At 38.1% G+C, this 16590-nt stretch overlaps 2 protein-coding genes across 2 annotated transcripts; one reads left to right on the forward strand and one right to left on the reverse strand.

The window, feature by feature from the left end:
- Positions 1 to 4267: 4267 nt before the first annotated feature.
- LOC136064345 (uncharacterized) lies at positions 4268 to 4738 on the reverse strand. The gene has a single exon (XM_065765992.1). It carries the CDS (start codon positions 4736 to 4738, stop codon positions 4268 to 4270), a length of 471 nt encoding a protein of 156 aa, XP_065622064.1.
- Positions 4739 to 13569: 8831 nt separating this feature from the next.
- Positions 13570 to 16503, forward strand: LOC136064350 (3-oxoacyl-[acyl-carrier-protein] synthase, mitochondrial-like). The gene is made up of 6 exons (XM_065765997.1): positions 13570 to 13902; positions 14333 to 14562; positions 15280 to 15387; positions 15490 to 15561; positions 15716 to 15802; positions 16305 to 16503. The coding sequence occupies exons 1-6, from the start codon at positions 13761 to 13763 to the stop codon at positions 16458 to 16460; spliced, it is 795 nt and encodes a 264-aa protein (XP_065622069.1). The 5' UTR covers positions 13570 to 13760; the 3' UTR covers positions 16461 to 16503.
- Positions 16504 to 16590: the final 87 nt, after the last annotated feature.

Raw genomic sequence — 16590 nt, forward strand, 5'->3', positions numbered from 1 at the left:
GGGTCAAGGATCACACTAAGGTATTTAAACCAAGCAAGTGTACCTGCTCTGATACCAATTGAAAGCTCGAAAACGTATTGAAAAACACAAGAGCTGTTTAGACCCCCGATTAAAATTACGGCTCGATAGATTTTACACAACTTTAATATAAAGTGCGGAATAGTGTAAAAGCGAGCGGATGAACAATATAGCTACTCTAATCCATAAACTAAACAACACAGCAGTATAATGGAATATAAAAGAGTAGGGAAGAGAGATGCAAACACAGAAAACACCAAGACGTGTTTTTGAAGAGGAAACAGAAGAACTCGACGAAAAACCTCTCCGCCGCCCTCCAAGCGAAAATCAATCCACTAGACAATCAGTTGGGATACATGAGTAAGCAAGATACCCTCCAAGCCTAATCTACCCGATGTACCTAAGCCCTCCAAGCTCCTACTCCAACAAGGCTTCTCGGAACCGTGTCTTGTCTTAGTTATCCGGATCCCGCAATAAGCTCCATTTTGCATCTGCCATTCTAGGCTTCTTCCAATGCTTCCTAGCAGCACCAAAACGTCACACAACACTCTCCAAAGGTGTGGTAAGTATTTGGGCTATCAACCTTTCAATGGTGTGAAAATGGAGAGGGAAGGGTTGAGGAGATACCACAAGCAAGTGTATAGAGAAAGGTGGGGATGACAATCTCTAATTACAAATGTGTTTGGCTAGGGTTTTCTCTCTGAAGCATTCCTCAACATTTGTGGGTAATGGGGGTTTATATAGGATAGGTGCAAAATGTGTGAGTCAGTCAGTACAGGCTGGCAGAACAGCATGTCTCGCGGGTGTCTCGCGGGAAGGCCTTACCCGCGAGATACTCGCGAGAGACAGCTGTCTCCATCTGTCATGACTCTTCGCATTCCAGCATATGCAGGGCACATGCTTCACTTCGCGGGAAGCTTAGTCGCGAGATACCCGCGAGATTCCATCAGCTTCCAACTTGCTTGAGTCTTCACACACTCTCTATCACACACCCCTTAATTCCCACAACAAATACAGGGTATAAACGATTGATAGAAATTACAATCAAATTTGGTACGGAATAAAAGCCAACAAAACACATAGTTGTAAATCACAACTTTACAAGGACAATAGGATCTATCCAACTAAGACCCACCTTCAGTTGATGAATATGGACCTTCTTCCTCTCCATCTCGGTAGGGTTGCATAGATCCTCGACCTGGATGACCTAAGGTAGACTCTGCGCCGAGGAAGTTGCAAGAGTGGCAAGGGAATCAGTATGCATTTTTCTGCTTCTAAGAATTTGGTGTAAGGAAAAAGAGTCAAATCCTGACAAGTGCCTAGCCTGGTTTAGGTATTCTTGCATTCTTACATCCCTGACTTCTAGTTCCCTTTTTACTTAGCCTACAACTAACCTCAAATTTGAAAACATCTCTACTGCTTTTCCTCCCATTTTTTGAACCATAGCCATCCCCACAAGCAAAGCCTCGTACTCGGCCTCGTTGTTCGTGGCCGAGAAGCTTAGCCTTAAGGATTTCTCAATAGTGATCCTTTTAGGAGATACTACAACCAGCCCTACTCCTGATCCCCTTTAGTTTGCTGTGCCATCAACATACACCTTCCAAGGTAAGGGCTCCTACAAGGAGACAATCCCTACTGATTTTCCATCCATGCTTGGCCTTTCACCGTTTTCTTCAAACGAAGGCTCAACAAACTCAGCCACTAAGTCGGTGAGGACATGGCCCTTTATAGAGGTGCAAGGCATGTATTTACTATCGAAGGCTCCTAGGATCATTGCCCATTTTACAACCCTCCCTATGTAATCAACTTTCCAAAGTAGTGATCGGAGAGGGAGTTGGAACAGTATGAGCTGGAAGCAATGTAGGAGCTTTTATGTAGCATACACTACTGCCAAGATGGCTATTTCCAGTGGTAAATAGTGAACCTCTACCTCGTGTAATGATTTGTTCACATAATAAACTGGTCTTTGCACCCTATTCTCATCCCGCACCAGTACCAGACTCACCACATGTGAGGCTACAACAATGTAAGCGAATAAAACCTCAGCCTCCTCGTGTTTAGACATAATGGGTGCCCAAGAAAGATATTCCTTCAATTGTTAGAAGGCCGAAGAACACTCCTATGTCTATTCGAATCCCTTCCACTTATGCAACAACTGGAAGAAGGGCCTACACCTATCTGCTAATCGAGAAATGAATCAATTCAAAGCGGCAGTCAATCTTATCAACTTTTGGACCTCTTTGGGATTTTGAGGAGGCTACAGGTCGTGGATTGCTCTAATTTGATCTGGGTCGAGTTCAATTCCATGGTAGGTAACCATATAACCTAGAAACTTGCTAAAGCCCACTTCAAAAGAACACTTAGAGGCATTAAGGAATAGTTTATGTCTCCTCATTATCTCGAAAATATTTTCGAGATCATTTATATGCCCGGATTCCACATTACTCTTTACCACCATATCGTCTATGTAGACCTCAATACTCTTGTCCAGTTGTGGTTTCAACATCATGGTCATCATTCTCTGATAAGTTAACCCCGCATTCTTCAACCCAAAGGGCATCATTTTGTAATGATAATTTCCTGTGGGCTTAACAAAAGAAGTCTTCTCCTAATCACCCAAAGCTAAGCGTATTTAGTGATATCCCTGGAAAGCGTCCAAAAAGCTCATCCGAGGATGGCCCATAGTTGCTTCCACCAATTGATCTATCCGAGACAAGGGGAAAAGATCCTCTGGGCAAGCCTTATTTAAATCTGTAAAGTCTACATACACCCACCATTTCCTGCTTTTCTTCTTTACCACCATTGTGTTGGCCAACCACTTAGGGTAAAACACCTTATTTATGGCCTCAGCTCGCTTAAGTATGAGTACTTCTTCCTTGACAGCATCAGAATGTTCTTTGGATGAGCATTGAGGTTATTACTTTTTGGGGAGGACAGATGGATTGATGTTTAAATGGTAACAAATGAAGTCCAGATCCACTCCAAGGGCCTCATAAGCGCTTCATGCAAATACATCAATATTTTTTTTTGGAGAAAATCTATCAGCTCTTACTTTTGCCAAGGAGGCAGCTGAACTCCGACCTGGAAGAATTTCTCCTCATCATTGCCAATAACAACTTTTTCCAATTGCTCACACTTAACCCTTTTTGCCACTGCCCCCGTAGACAACTCCGGCACCCTTAATTGCTATAAGTCCCTCGCCGCAGAGGCCGAGGACTCACCCCCAGTCTGATGTCTAATTGTGACCACCATGCATTACCTGGTCATGGATTAGCTCCCCATCGGTTCCTCAACCCGTCCCCTGGATGGATATTTCCCCTTCAAGTGCAAGGTGGAAGGTACGGCCCCCATGGCGTGAAACTAAGGCCTTGCCACAATGGCAGTGTAAGGGGAATAGGCATCTACCACAATGAAGTTCACTTCCACGACCTCTATTCTTGTCTGAACAGGTAGTCGGATTTGGCCTTTTGGAAAGACAATCTTGCCGTCAAACCCTATTAGAGGGGAATCATAGTGTGTTAGGTCCTCAAACCTCAACTTTAGTCCCTTAAATAGGTCAAGGTACATGATCTCTGCACTGCTGCCCTGACCTACCAACACCCTCTTCACATCATACCCTCATATCCTGAGGGTAACTACTAGGGCATCATCGTGTGGCTACAAGGTTCCCACTTTGTCTTCATTGAAAAAGCTCAAAGCTGGTTAGGCCTCCACTTTACTCCTCTTTGAATTAGGGGACGAGCCATCTGTAGATAGTCAAACTACAGTCATCACCTTAGATGGTTGAGAACTAGTTCTTCTCGGGGCTACTAGGATGACGTTGATTGTACCTAAAGGTGGTCTTGCGGAAGCATTTCTTTGAGCCCTTAACCCTGCCTGACCGCCATGTCCGTTGGGCTGATGCAGGAATTGCTTCAACTTTCCCACCTTAACTAATTGCTCTAAGTGGCTCCACAAAGTCTTGCAATCCTCGATAATGTGCCCTTGTTCCTGGTGGTACTAGCAATAAAGACTTTAGTTGCACTTCGTGAGATCCCCCCTAATTCTATTTAGCCATTGAAAGTGTGGCTCATTCTTGATTTTTTTCCAGGATTTGGTGTACCGGCTCTCAGAACACAATACTAACTACTTAAGTAGTAATAGATCTAGAATGCCTTGCAAAATCTCTTCGAGGTCAGTTGTTATTATACATGTCCGACCTGAGATCCCTTTTGTCCTATGGGACGACCTTAGCCTTCCCCTTTCCCTGTTACTGGTCCTCGTTGACCCATTTATACTCATCAATACGATTAATGAGCCTACACATACTCTTGACTGGTTTTCTGGTCAAAGACTTTCTCAGATCATACTTGGCAGGCAAGCCGACCTTGAAGGTCCTCATAGCTACGTCATCAAAGTCTCCATTTATCTCGTTGAACATCTCCCAGTACCTGTCAGAGTACGTTTTCAAGGTCTCCCTCTCTTGCATTGCCATAGACAACAAAAAGTCCAAAGGCTGAGGAACCCTGCTGCAAGTCACAAAACGGGCCCTAAACACCCGAGTAAGCTCCTTAAAGGAGTTGATAAAGTCTTCCTTCAGACTGTCAAACCATCTCATCACCACAGGCCCCAAGTTGGATAGGAACACTTTGCACAACAAGGCCTCGCTCTTGGAGTGCACAACCATTCTCTGGTTGAAATGGCTCACATGCTCCGTGGGATCCATTCGTCCATTGTACATGGTAAATGTTGGCTAAGCAAAATGCCAGGGAAGCTTTCCCTTTTCAATTCTATGCGTAAACGGTGATTTGGAGATCTGGTTAAGAGCCCTGCTCATAGCATCATTGCCCAGACCTTTGTGAGGTGGACTCTTACACCTCTGTTTGTAGTGACGGTCTTCATCATTCGAAAAAGACTCACTAGGAGGAGTCCTGGACCTGGGCTTGTAGCTACCATCTCCTTTATCATCAGAAGAAGGGTCAGAATCTGAGGGAGTCCTTCTTCGTCGCTCGTGGCGTACCCTCCTGTGAAGACGGTCATTCTCCAATTGCATGCTTCTAGTATTCTCCTTATGGGAGATGTGACTCCCTCTTCGAGACTGGCTCCTGCTAGTATGCGTGGTATGCACACTAACCTCACAGCCCCTCATCTGCTCAAGATTGCGGAACTAATCCTGACATTGGGAACCAATAGACTCCTCTCGGTCCTACCCTGATCCTGCCATAGTTGGATGTCGAACTCACTAAAGCTCAAGCCTTTCCCATAGACAGTGCCAATTGTAGGGGCAGACTTTAGTTCTTAAGTCCAAAAATGAATGGAATTAAGCCCAAAGAGCCTAATACAATAAATTAGTAGAGAGTGGGCTAAAAAGTTAGGCTTCAATGAAGTGGACAACGCCCTCAATGGGCTAAAGATGGTAAGAGAGTAAAGAAAAATAATGAATAGACAAATGTGGTGCACAGAAATTCTTTCTCGACAATGTCCGAAGAGAGTAGCTCTTGAATATATTTATCTTAAATTTGATTACAGTTGCTATTCTTAATGCTACAGTGTTTTCTCTACAGATTTTCTGCCCCCCTTCCTTGCAGGATCTCTCACATTATATAGCTCCCTTCAGGCGATTTTGGCCTTCCATTTGTTGATCGTCCAGTCCACCACTTGAGTGCTTGTCCCATCAGACACCTTCCCAAACCCCTTGTGAGTTGTGGTGGTTAAGGCAGCACTGTTCAAAGGTATTCTCCACATAAATGCAGCCAAGAGGCTTGGTGGGATGCATTAAATGTGGGGGTAGCCACTATCCCTTTAGTCATGTCAGGACTAACCCTCTCTCCGAAGCTTTTTCTCAACAGTAGAACTTCCTCTGGCAATGTGCCACTGACGTGGCCTTACTGTCCGAGCGTGTAGCCTTCTCGGCACGATAATGGACTCCTCGGCCATGGATACGACACATGGCACAGGTACCTGATTTAAATTCTTGTGCCCCACAATTTTGTTTATTACTAGTAAGAAGTTTATCCAAAGATATTTTTTGAGATTCAAGTAGTTTTTCAAATTTTCTCTTCTTTTCTTAAAAGTTTTTCATATTCAATAGAATTTTTCTAGTAGACATTTATATTAAAAATATTTAGCAATAAATGAAAGTATATCTATAATATAAAATTATAATTAATTAGAAGAAAACGGTATGATCACTCTATAGTTTATACTCTAAACTGTACAAATAAAAATTTATCAATTACATGTTAAAGGACATGCTTAGCTCATTGAAAAGGGCGTGCCTAGTGTACATATTTAAAAAAAAAAAAATTAATTTCTTTTATCATACTATTAAGTATTAAGTGTATTTCCTTCTACAAAAAAGAAAAAAAGAAAAGAAGAAGAAGAAGGAATTAACTGTATTCTTCACAAAAGAAAAAGTATTAAGTGTATTATAAGTTTTTTTTTTTTATAAGTGTATTAAAAGTTGAATTATACAAAAAAAATATAAAAATTAAAAGTAAAAAAAAAACCTAAATGAAATTATAGCCTTGAAGGCTCAAATGGGTAGCTATGCTAATATGATGGTGACATGATAATTCATTCTAACTAAAAAAGAAAAAGAAAAGGAAAGTGGTTAGGATAAAAATAATATAGATAAAGATGAAAAGGTCTTAGTATACGTTTGATACATTATAATAGTGATTACAATGTAATAGGAATAGTTGAGAGAGAATTTAATTAGATCTTAAATTGGAGTATAAGTTTAAGTCATGTTTCCCATTCAATTTTTATAATTTTATCACTGCGCACCTTTGGCGCAATGGTTAATCCACAATTATAAGTATTTGTGGGGTGTAAGGGGCAAGTCCAGGGTCACTTCATGAGTATATGATTTAGAATTTAATTGATTTTATACTTTTCGGTTTTTGCATATAATAATTCACTTGCCACAAAAATTAAAAACTTAGATGGACATATGGCGGAAAATTGGACTCCAATTTAGAATCTAATTGGATTTGGACTCTTTGATTACTACACTCAATAATTCACTTGGTACAAAATTAAAAATTAAAAATTAAATGGGACATATGACACAAAATTGAGAATCCAATTAAAATCTAATTGAATTTTCTCTAAGTTTTGGTTAAATATATACTAGTGTGCAGTTCTGTGCATATGTATTAACTTAAAATCTAATTATACATAGCATTAACTTACACTTTTTTTAAACCATACATTTCTAAAATATATAATAATTTCTCATATTATATATATATATATATATAATGGTATTTGATTTAGAATTTAATTGGTTTTAGACTCTTCGATTTTTGCATCCAATAAATTCACTTGCCACAAAAATTAAAAACTTAGATGGACACGTGATGGAAAATTGGACTCCAATTAAAATCCAATTTAGAATTTAATTAGATTTGGCCTCTTTGATTTTTACACTCAATAATTCACTTGACGCAAAATTAAAAATTAAATGGGACACATAGTGCAAAATTAAGAATTCAATTTAAATCTAATTGGATTTTTTCTGAGCTTTTGCTATTAATATATATATATATATATATAGATATAGATATATAAATAATTCACTTGGCACAAAAAATTAAAATTTTTTATATGTCAAGTGAGATTTGTTGTGCAACATCTAACAACTTGTGATAGGCCATTTAGTTATAACCTTTAATCATTTAGGGCACGCTTGGTACATTCTAATGATAATTACATGGGAATAAGAATACGTATTACAAGGTATACAAGATGTTGTTATGAAATAACAATTACTATTGTTTAGTGACAATACAATAATAGAACCCTAACTCTAGTTAAATGAAAACATATTTAAACCAAATTCTCTAAAATACCCTTATTTATAAAATTACATTTTAAAATCTAACTTAACATTTTAATTGTATAAATTGAACACTTTTATAATTATTATATATTTCTTTTTTTCAAACTTCAAAATTAATAACTCCATAAATGTTATAAAAAAAGAGGAAAAAATGATAACACCTTAAATTTTAACTCGTGCTTCTATGCAAGATGTATTATTTTGATAATTAAAGTTCAGTTGTTGGAGCTGAGCCATAGACTGACTAGGGAAAAATCTTTTTAATGTAGAAATTAATTATGGCTGAAAGAACCATAGATTGATTCTCAAAAAAAAAAAAAAAATATATATATATATATATATTTCCTTTTCTAGAAGAAGAAGATGAACAACAACAATGATAGCTTAATAAAGAAATATTGTTTTATGAAAAACATAGTCTATGAATTTCAGATTTTGGCAAGTTGTGGTTTTCAGATTTTCGCAAGTCCTTATTGAATTTGAAAACCATAGATTAATATGGCAGAGAGAGAGAGAATAAAAAGGTTGAAGGCAGTGACAGGTAGGGGGCTTTCTGAGATTTTCCTTTTAAGTGAATTAGGTTGGGTTAAGGAATAGAAATTATATGGGTTTTGATAAGGAACGATTATTTCTCATTTTTAAGAATAATTATTTATTATGAATAGTTATTCCTTGTAATAGAAACATAACCAAACGACTGAATAATTATTCCTTAATAGTTATTTTGTGAAGCAAAGATTGGAGAATGCCGCCAATTGCTTGATATCCTTACACAATAAAAGGAGGCCTTGGGGCAGGCTATTAATAGGGCAAAGACCACACTCTTTTTTAGCTAAAATACAAGCCAAAGGGATGTGGAAGCTATTCGGACTTTGATGGCGGCATAAGTCATGACTAGCTGTGAAAAATATCTTGGGCTGCCTATGGTTGGGGTAAATCAAAGGTGGGCACATTTAAGGAATGACAAGAGAGGATAACAAAAAAGGTGATGGGATGGAAGGAAAATTCCATATCAAAGGCGGGGAGGGAGACATTGATCAAGTCCATGGCCCAAGCAATTCTTGCCTACTCTATGAGCATCTTCCAAATTCCAAGAAGTGTGTGTGAGGATATCAACTCAATCCTGGCAAGATATTGGTGGGGGCAAACACGAAATGAAAAAAAGATCCATTGGATTAATTGGAAGAGACTATGCATGCCAAAAAATAGGAGTGGAATGGGATTTAGGGACATTCATGCTTACAACCTTGCTATGCTAGCGAAACAAGCATGGCACTTGGTTACCGAATCCCACTCCCTCTTCTATCGGGTCTACAAAGCCAGGTATTTTCCTCGGTGTTCATTTATGGATGCTAAGTTAGGCCACAATCCCTCCTTCGTGTGGCATAGCTTGCTAGTTGCAAGGGATGTACTTCAGGTGGGGTCTATGTGGAAGGTTGGAGATGGACAGAGCATAAAGATTACTAGCAATAAGTGGCTGCCACACCCCACTCTGTCCAAGCCAGGAGCTGACACTACATTGACAGTGGGGGACCTCATCCACCATGAATCCATGCAATGGAATCGTCCCTTGATACAGGCCACATTCGTGCAAGCCACACAAAATGATATTTTGAATCTTCAACTTAGTAACACACGGACGAGAGACAAACTATACTGGAGAGAAAACAAAGCCTAGCAGTTCATGGTTAAGACAGCCTATCAAGTGGCCCTTCGGTTGCACCAAGAGGTAGGAGTTGAACATTCGATAGTAGGCGAAGAGAAGAGGTTTTGGAATAGGATTTGGAGGATGAATGTACCACCAAAGGTCCAAAAACGTATGGGCGATGGCGCAAGGAAGATTGCAAAAATATGAAATAATGGCGCAGAATTTCTACCGCTTGGTTCGACAGTTGGAGGAAAAGCTCACAGGGAAGGAAATGGAGACTTGGGCGGTGGTGGCATGGGCCATTTGGAACGCCAGGAATAGGTTCTGCTTTGAGGAAAAATAGTCCTAGCCAAAGGACATTCTTCAAGGTGCGTCAACTCTTTTATAGGACTATCAGCGTTGGAACAGAGACTTGGCCAAACCATGACAAACTAATGAAGAAGTTACATGACTAGCCTTTTGTTTATAATATTTTCTTTTTACTATTATACGGGTATGTAATCCATGGGCCAAAGAGGTGGGCCTATAATATTTTGGTCTTGTATACTTTCTGAGGGTGTTTTGCAAACCCTTTAATCAATAAAATTCTATCTTCACAGTAAAAAAAAAAAAGAACTTATTTCTTAAGAATATCTATTACTTTACAGTGTCTATTACAGTTTACCAAATGTGCCTTTAGTGAAATCCTCATTTAGCAATGAAGCGACTCATTACCAGCAATAAAATTCACTCAATAGCAACCATTTTCATTACGTGGCAACTGGACTTGTTCATATGCAAAGTATTACTCATTTAGCAATGTTCTTAGACATTTAGCACATAGTACTCATCTATGGCAACCTTGTACATCCAATGATAACCCAAAATAAACATGAACTCAATGGTACAAGAGAAAGACATTGAGGATGAGTTTTGTAGTTGTTGCATGTAGAGTTCATGGGTTACGATAGATGCCCAGAGCTTCTCTTTACCAAGTATTGGTCAAATTTAACATTCCCTTTACGTTGGACATGTTACTCCACCATTGTTGCATCTTCAAGCTACAACTAACCATGCTTTTGAACATAATGCAAAGCGAAAAAGGATATGATAATCAACACAAAAGCATAATTTTTTTTATAAACGAGGGTATCAAAATCATTTCAAGAATTTGACTTCTCTCTAGTTGGCATAATCTAAAGTGGATAGTTTTTTTTTTTTTGGTCTTGACTGTTTTAATAATATTCTAATTAGATTGGTGGGAGAAGAAAAGGAAGAGTACTTGTAGGACTATCCAAGCAACCAGTGGAACCAACCTACCCACCCTAACTGACCGGATCTAACTAGACACCGGTGTGGTCAGGGGTAGGTCGTCTTTGCCTTCAAAAACTAATTTTGGAGAGTCAATTGGTGGGCCATTGCATGAAAACCCAATTCTAACTGACTTGACCAATCTCCACCATTACAAGTAGTCGTTCTCCATCGATACAAGGCTTTCTCGACTAAAATGAGGCTTTCTTAATCGATATAAGGCTTTCTTTGGTCAGATTTGGTCCATATTTGGTGAGATATGGTGAGATCTTGCCAGACTAAGCAAGATTTTGGCAAGATCCAATGAGTTTCCACCATATATGCTCTTTGCGAATCTAACTGACATCCAACTGATAACTGAAGAGACTTGACTCATCTAAACCGAAGCTTCTTCTCTATCTGCAACGAGTGCCATTCTTAGGGACTTAAAGTGATCAGATTGGGCACAAACCTACCCATGGACAACCTTAAGTACTTGGATAATGCTTCTAAATAAAGTAGGATTACTTTTTGATCTACTAAATTAGAAAGAATGGATATTGGAAATTTTAAGTAAAATGACTATTGAAATTCCTTTTTTGAATAAGAACTTGGGGGGGGGGGGGTTGCAATGTATGTCTTTGTTGGTGTTTGTGGATGGAAGTCTCACAAGTGTGCTAATCATATATATTCTCCCTTTCCCTCTTTTCTTCTTCTTCTTCTTCCATCATTATTTCACACTCTTTCTCACTTTGTCTCTTATCAATCCCTTTTTGGCTTTTTATTTTGTTAGTAGAAGGAAACTGTCACTTCATGTACTTTGGTTGTTTTGTGTGTGTGTGTGTGTTTTTTTTTGTGTGTGTGTGTGTGTGTATGTGTGATATAGATATATTTAAGTTCTCTTTTTATTTGATTTTGTATAATATAAATTTCTTAATGATTAGCATAGAAAAATTTCTTAGAGTTGTCACTGAGTTCAAGATATTGATTGCTTGACAAGAGCCTTCTAGCTCAACTGGCATCTCCAATTGAATCCAATCGAGACATCCAAAGTTTAAATACATCAAACTTGAACATAGATCCCTTATTTGAGGGAAAATTCTTAGGTATTTTTTAAACACGAAGAAATGATATTTCATTTTCTCACATTCATGGTAGATTTCACTATGAATTTAATGAGTGAAGTCTACCATTAATGTGAAAGGAAGGAGTACCATTTTTTACCGAGAGTACCAAAAAATTACTCTTCTTCGAGTACCAAAGCGTAAAATTAGTATCCTATAAAATGTAAAATCAAATTGACGATAATGACTTAAAATGCAAGGATGAAAAATGGTATTTTCGCGCTAAAAAAACAACCATCCTATAAAGTCTTAAAAAAAAAAAAAGTCACCACTTACCGTGTAGAGACGGTTAAGAGCTGAGATGAGACAACTAAAAGAATTTTTTTTTGAGAAAGAGTTTCAACCTATACGTCCACTCTTGATGATAGTTCTTTATCATCAGACCAAGACACTAATCAGTTTTTTGTGTAAGCGGGGATTGAATCCCAGATCTTTTGTATAACCATTAAAGACTTTATCAATTGAGATAACTGAACCCACACAATCGAAGGAAAATTGAAAACGTAGTTTCACAGAGTTTATCGCAGTCCCGTACCCACTCTCATATAGAGATGGCAATTTTGACCCACCCCTCCCTGCTTCGCCCACACATGGTTTTTTCCCATCCCGCAAAGGTGATGAGGCGGAGATGGGGCAAGAATGGGCGGAGATGAGTTTAGACTTTTTAAACCCCCCTGCCCCACCCCTCCTCGTCCCCGTCCCGCCCGCGTTGCTAAGGGTTATAATTGTAAATTTTTTATACCCTAAAACTTTACTATTTAAATAACATATTAATATTAGCTTATTTTATTCTACTTAATGTAGTTCTCAGTTTTTATTTTGTTATGTGTTATACTATGATTTTTTTTTTTTGGTGATTGTCTTGTTAAACGCTTGAATATATTATTCAATTTTTTCTAAAAATTGATTTGATTTGATGGGATAAATTTAGTTATAATTTTAAGTATTCTTAAAAAAAAAAAAAATTGCATGGAACTCGAATATCAGAAAATCGAGTTCCATGAAAAAAAAATTTATAATTGGGAGCCCTATAGTGGCGTTTTTATGCCCTATAGTGGCGTTTTTATTCCCTATAGTGACGTTTTAAAACCCTATAGCGGTGTTTTTCTGCAAAATTTTTATAAGTGTGATCACGCCATACAGGTTCAGGGACCCTATAGTGGCGTTTTTAAGCCTTATGGTGACGTTTTAAAGCCCTATAGCGGTGTTTTCATGCAATTTTTTTTTTAAGTGTGATTTTTCATGTAAATTTTTTTTACAAGTGTGGTACCATTTAGGAAGCCTTATAGTGGTGTTTTTAAGCTATATAGTGATGTTTTAAAACTTTATAACGGCGTTTTCCTGTAAATTTTTTTATAAGTGTGATTACCCCTCAGTGAGTCCTATAGTGGCGTTTTTAAGCCCTATAGTGACGTTTTTAAGCCCTATAGTGGTGTTTTTGAACTCGATTTCTGTAAAATCAAGTTCCATACTTTTTTTTTTTTTTTTTTAAGGTTTGATCGGGCATAACTCGATTTTCTATAGATCGAGTATTTTGTAGAAACTCGATTTTAAGATAATCGAGAATCAAAACAGGGGCATATTCCTATATAGTTTGTAAACAGAGCAAATTGCTAAATAAAAAAAAAATTAAGGGTAAAAGGCCAAATAGTCCTGAAAATGGACTGAGAAAGTTTTTCCTATTCTGCTGAGCGAGACGAAAATGGAGTAAAACAAAACCACGCGGAATGAGAGGAACATTTCACCCTTTGGCCTGCAGCGCCCATTGCTATCCCTCCTCTCATGTCAGCCTTAAACTAAACGAAAAAACAGCATGTACTGCTAAAATTAAAAACCCAAAACAAAAAAGCAAAAATTCAGAAGGGTCTTGGAAGCCATGGCAGGCCCTCCTTTTCCTTGGCGTAAACTTGTAGTTCCCTCTCGTTTCCATTTCAGTCGTCGCATATCTTCTTCTTCTCCTGGTTTCGGAGCTTTTGATCCCCCTCCTGTAGTTCATTCTCGAAGAGTAGTTGTTACCGGTAACTCTCTCTCTCTCTCTCTCTCTCTCTCACACACACACACACACACACACACAAATGCAGAAACCCATTAAAGATTAGAGCTTGAAGCGTGTAATTTGACTTTATATATATGCGCGTGTGTTGGTTATGCGTGTATTTTGCGTATGCATAGATACAAATACATAGAGACATCTGAACTATATATAGCCTTCAAGCTTCAATTTTGTTGGGTTTTTTTTTTATTTTTTTTTATTTTTTATTTCTACTGTTGATTTTGAAGTGGTTATTGCATTTTTAGTGTTAATTTGTAAGTGATTATTGTATTGTCTCTCTGTCTTTGGCCAGTACTTGCTATCGTCATTTCCTACTACAATCTCCATTGTTAGATTAGCTGTGTTTCGGTATTAAATTTATTGTTAAAGTACTTTTTGTTTAAAAAAATTTTAAGGTTTAGGCATGGTGACTCCACTTGGCTGTGGAGTGGAGACTACGTGGAAGAGTCTAATAGATGGGGGATGTGGGATAAGAGCAATAACACCTGAAGATATCAAGATGAATTCCTTTGACAGGGAAACCCAGTTGCATACTTTTGATCAGTTGACATCGAAGGTTGCAGCAATTGTACCTTGTGGAACTAATCCGGGTGAATTCAATCAGGATTTGTGGCTTAATTCTAAGGTAAATTTCTCCTCTAATATATTGCATTGAGGCTCAGTGCTTGCTTTGCCTTTGAGTTGCTTTTTAGTCTTTTGTATAATTTGGTTCTTAAGCGTTATAGTGGGTGTGGTAACTAGGGAATCAATTTGTTTGGTTGGAATCTGAATTTTACATTGTGTAATCTATGAAAAGGTACGGTTTTGATGATTTGAGATATGTGTGTGATACTTAGATGAAAAGAGGAACTGTGGGATATCGGTTGTGCTAAATTCTATGCATCTGTTAGCAAAAGACTTTGAGGGTGACAATATGAGTGAGTACATATTGAGTGCAGCTGAAGTACGAATTACTTCTGGATGGATTGAAGATGGGTAAAAGCACTGCTTTACCACAAGAAAATCATTTTAACCTTGTCAATCATTTGGGGTTGAACTTGAAAATGGTAGTTTGTTTGAAAAAAATGAAGGAGCTCCATTGACAAGAAAAGGGATTTGGTTGATATCTTGCATGATTTTACTTTCAGTTGTCAGGTTGGATATATTCTGCTCTGCTCTATTTCTTTTAACTGGTCTCTAGTGTCTAACATTGATGGTGGATGACTTTGGTTAGGTTATAAAGAATAGTACTGCACTTATTATTTTCTTCTTACTGTTCATCTATTCATGCTGTAATTTCTAATTCATTTATATATATTCTATTTTTTCATCTCTTCAAGTTGATCACAATGATAATTCTCAGGAGCATCGATCAATTGCAAGATTTATAGGCTATGCACTGTGCGCTGCTGATGAAGCTATAAAAGATGCAAAATGGGTGCCCTCTGAGCAGGAACAGAAGGAAAGAACGGTAAATATTCTTCATGTGTGAATAATACATGACATTTTTTTTTTCCATACCGTGGTTATATGCTTTTTATTTTATTTTATTTTATAACTTGAAGAACACCAGGGAGTCTCCATTGGTGGGGGAATTGGAAGCATCACTGACATATTGGATGCAGCACAAATGATTTGTGAGAAGGTTTGTTTGTCCTACACTGTTCTAATATTTGCCAGCTCTTAGAACATGTTTCATGGTTATTAGTTTCTCCTGATGGTCATAATTGTAGCCTGGAACCATCCTGATAGCTCCATAAACGATTAACTCTATATGTATTTTTCCCCCCTTAATGCAGCGCCTTCGTCGGCTTAGTCCGTTTTTCATCCCACGGATATTAATTAACATGGCATCTGGTCATGTGAGCATGAAATATGGATTTCAGGTGCGTAGATAACTTTAATCATGGAAAAATATCTTTTTAGAAATTGGGGGAAGGGGGAGTTGTGTGTCCATGTTTGTGTGAGCTTATGAGGACAAAGGGCCAGTCATGGAACTACAACCTCGTGTGGCAAATTGACGCATGGATCACAACTCCCTGGTTGGGGCTTTATCTCCCTAAAGTCAACTTCTTGAGGCTGAGCTTGAAATAACCTTTGCTTTCAAGAAAATTATGCAAGTGTAGGCAATTACTTGTCATGTTGGTCCAGTTTCTAGGTTACTCATTATGAAAGATTGGGATAATTAATTGAACCATTAGAATGATGAGCTGGCAAGTTCTTCTGCACAAAAAAGTGGTAGAGCTCATTGTCCTCAATAAGCTCATGAACGCTTCCCCATTTTCAGTTACTCTAACCAATGATACTCTGTAATTTGGAGGACTCATTCATTCTTATTTTTGCAATAAAAGATATTATTGTCTGGTCTGGTCTTGTTTCTGAATATAGGGACCAAACCATGCTGCAGTGACAGCATGTGCCACTGGGGCACATTCTATTGGCGATGCTGCTAGGATGATTCAATTTGGAGATTCTGATGTTATGTTGGCTGGAGGCACAGAGTCTAGCATTGATGCTTTATCAATAGCGGGATTTTGCAGGTAATTAGTGCATTGAATTTTGTGCCTTATCTAGAGCCTTTATACTGCAACAAAGTCTGCTAAGGCAGTTAACTTTTTTTTTTTTTTTTTGGGAAAGGGTAAAAGGCCAAATAGTCCTGAAAATGGACTGAGAA

This window comes from Quercus suber, unplaced genomic scaffold, assembly GCF_002906115.3.
Source record: "Quercus suber isolate HL8 unplaced genomic scaffold, Cork oak 2.0 scaffold_671, whole genome shotgun sequence".
In the NCBI taxonomy this organism is placed as follows: domain Eukaryota; kingdom Viridiplantae; phylum Streptophyta; class Magnoliopsida; order Fagales; family Fagaceae; genus Quercus; species Quercus suber.

Bases quoted from the DNA above. Each gene is read 5' to 3' on its own strand.
- LOC136064345 (XM_065765992.1), bottom strand. From the start codon at position 4,738: ATGTACAATGGACGAATGGATCCCACGGAGCATGTGAGCCATTTCAAC.
- LOC136064350 (XM_065765997.1), top strand. From the start codon at position 13,761: ATGGCAGGCCCTCCTTTTCCTTGGCGTAAACTTGTAGTTCCCTCTCGT. The intron at 13,903-14,332 runs GTAACTCTCTCT...AAAAATTTTAAG, and splicing joins TCGAAGAGTAGTTGTTACCG to GTTTAGGCATGGTGACTCCA. The intron at 15,562-15,715 runs GTTTGTTTGTCC...CCCTTAATGCAG, and splicing joins CACAAATGATTTGTGAGAAG to CGCCTTCGTCGGCTTAGTCC.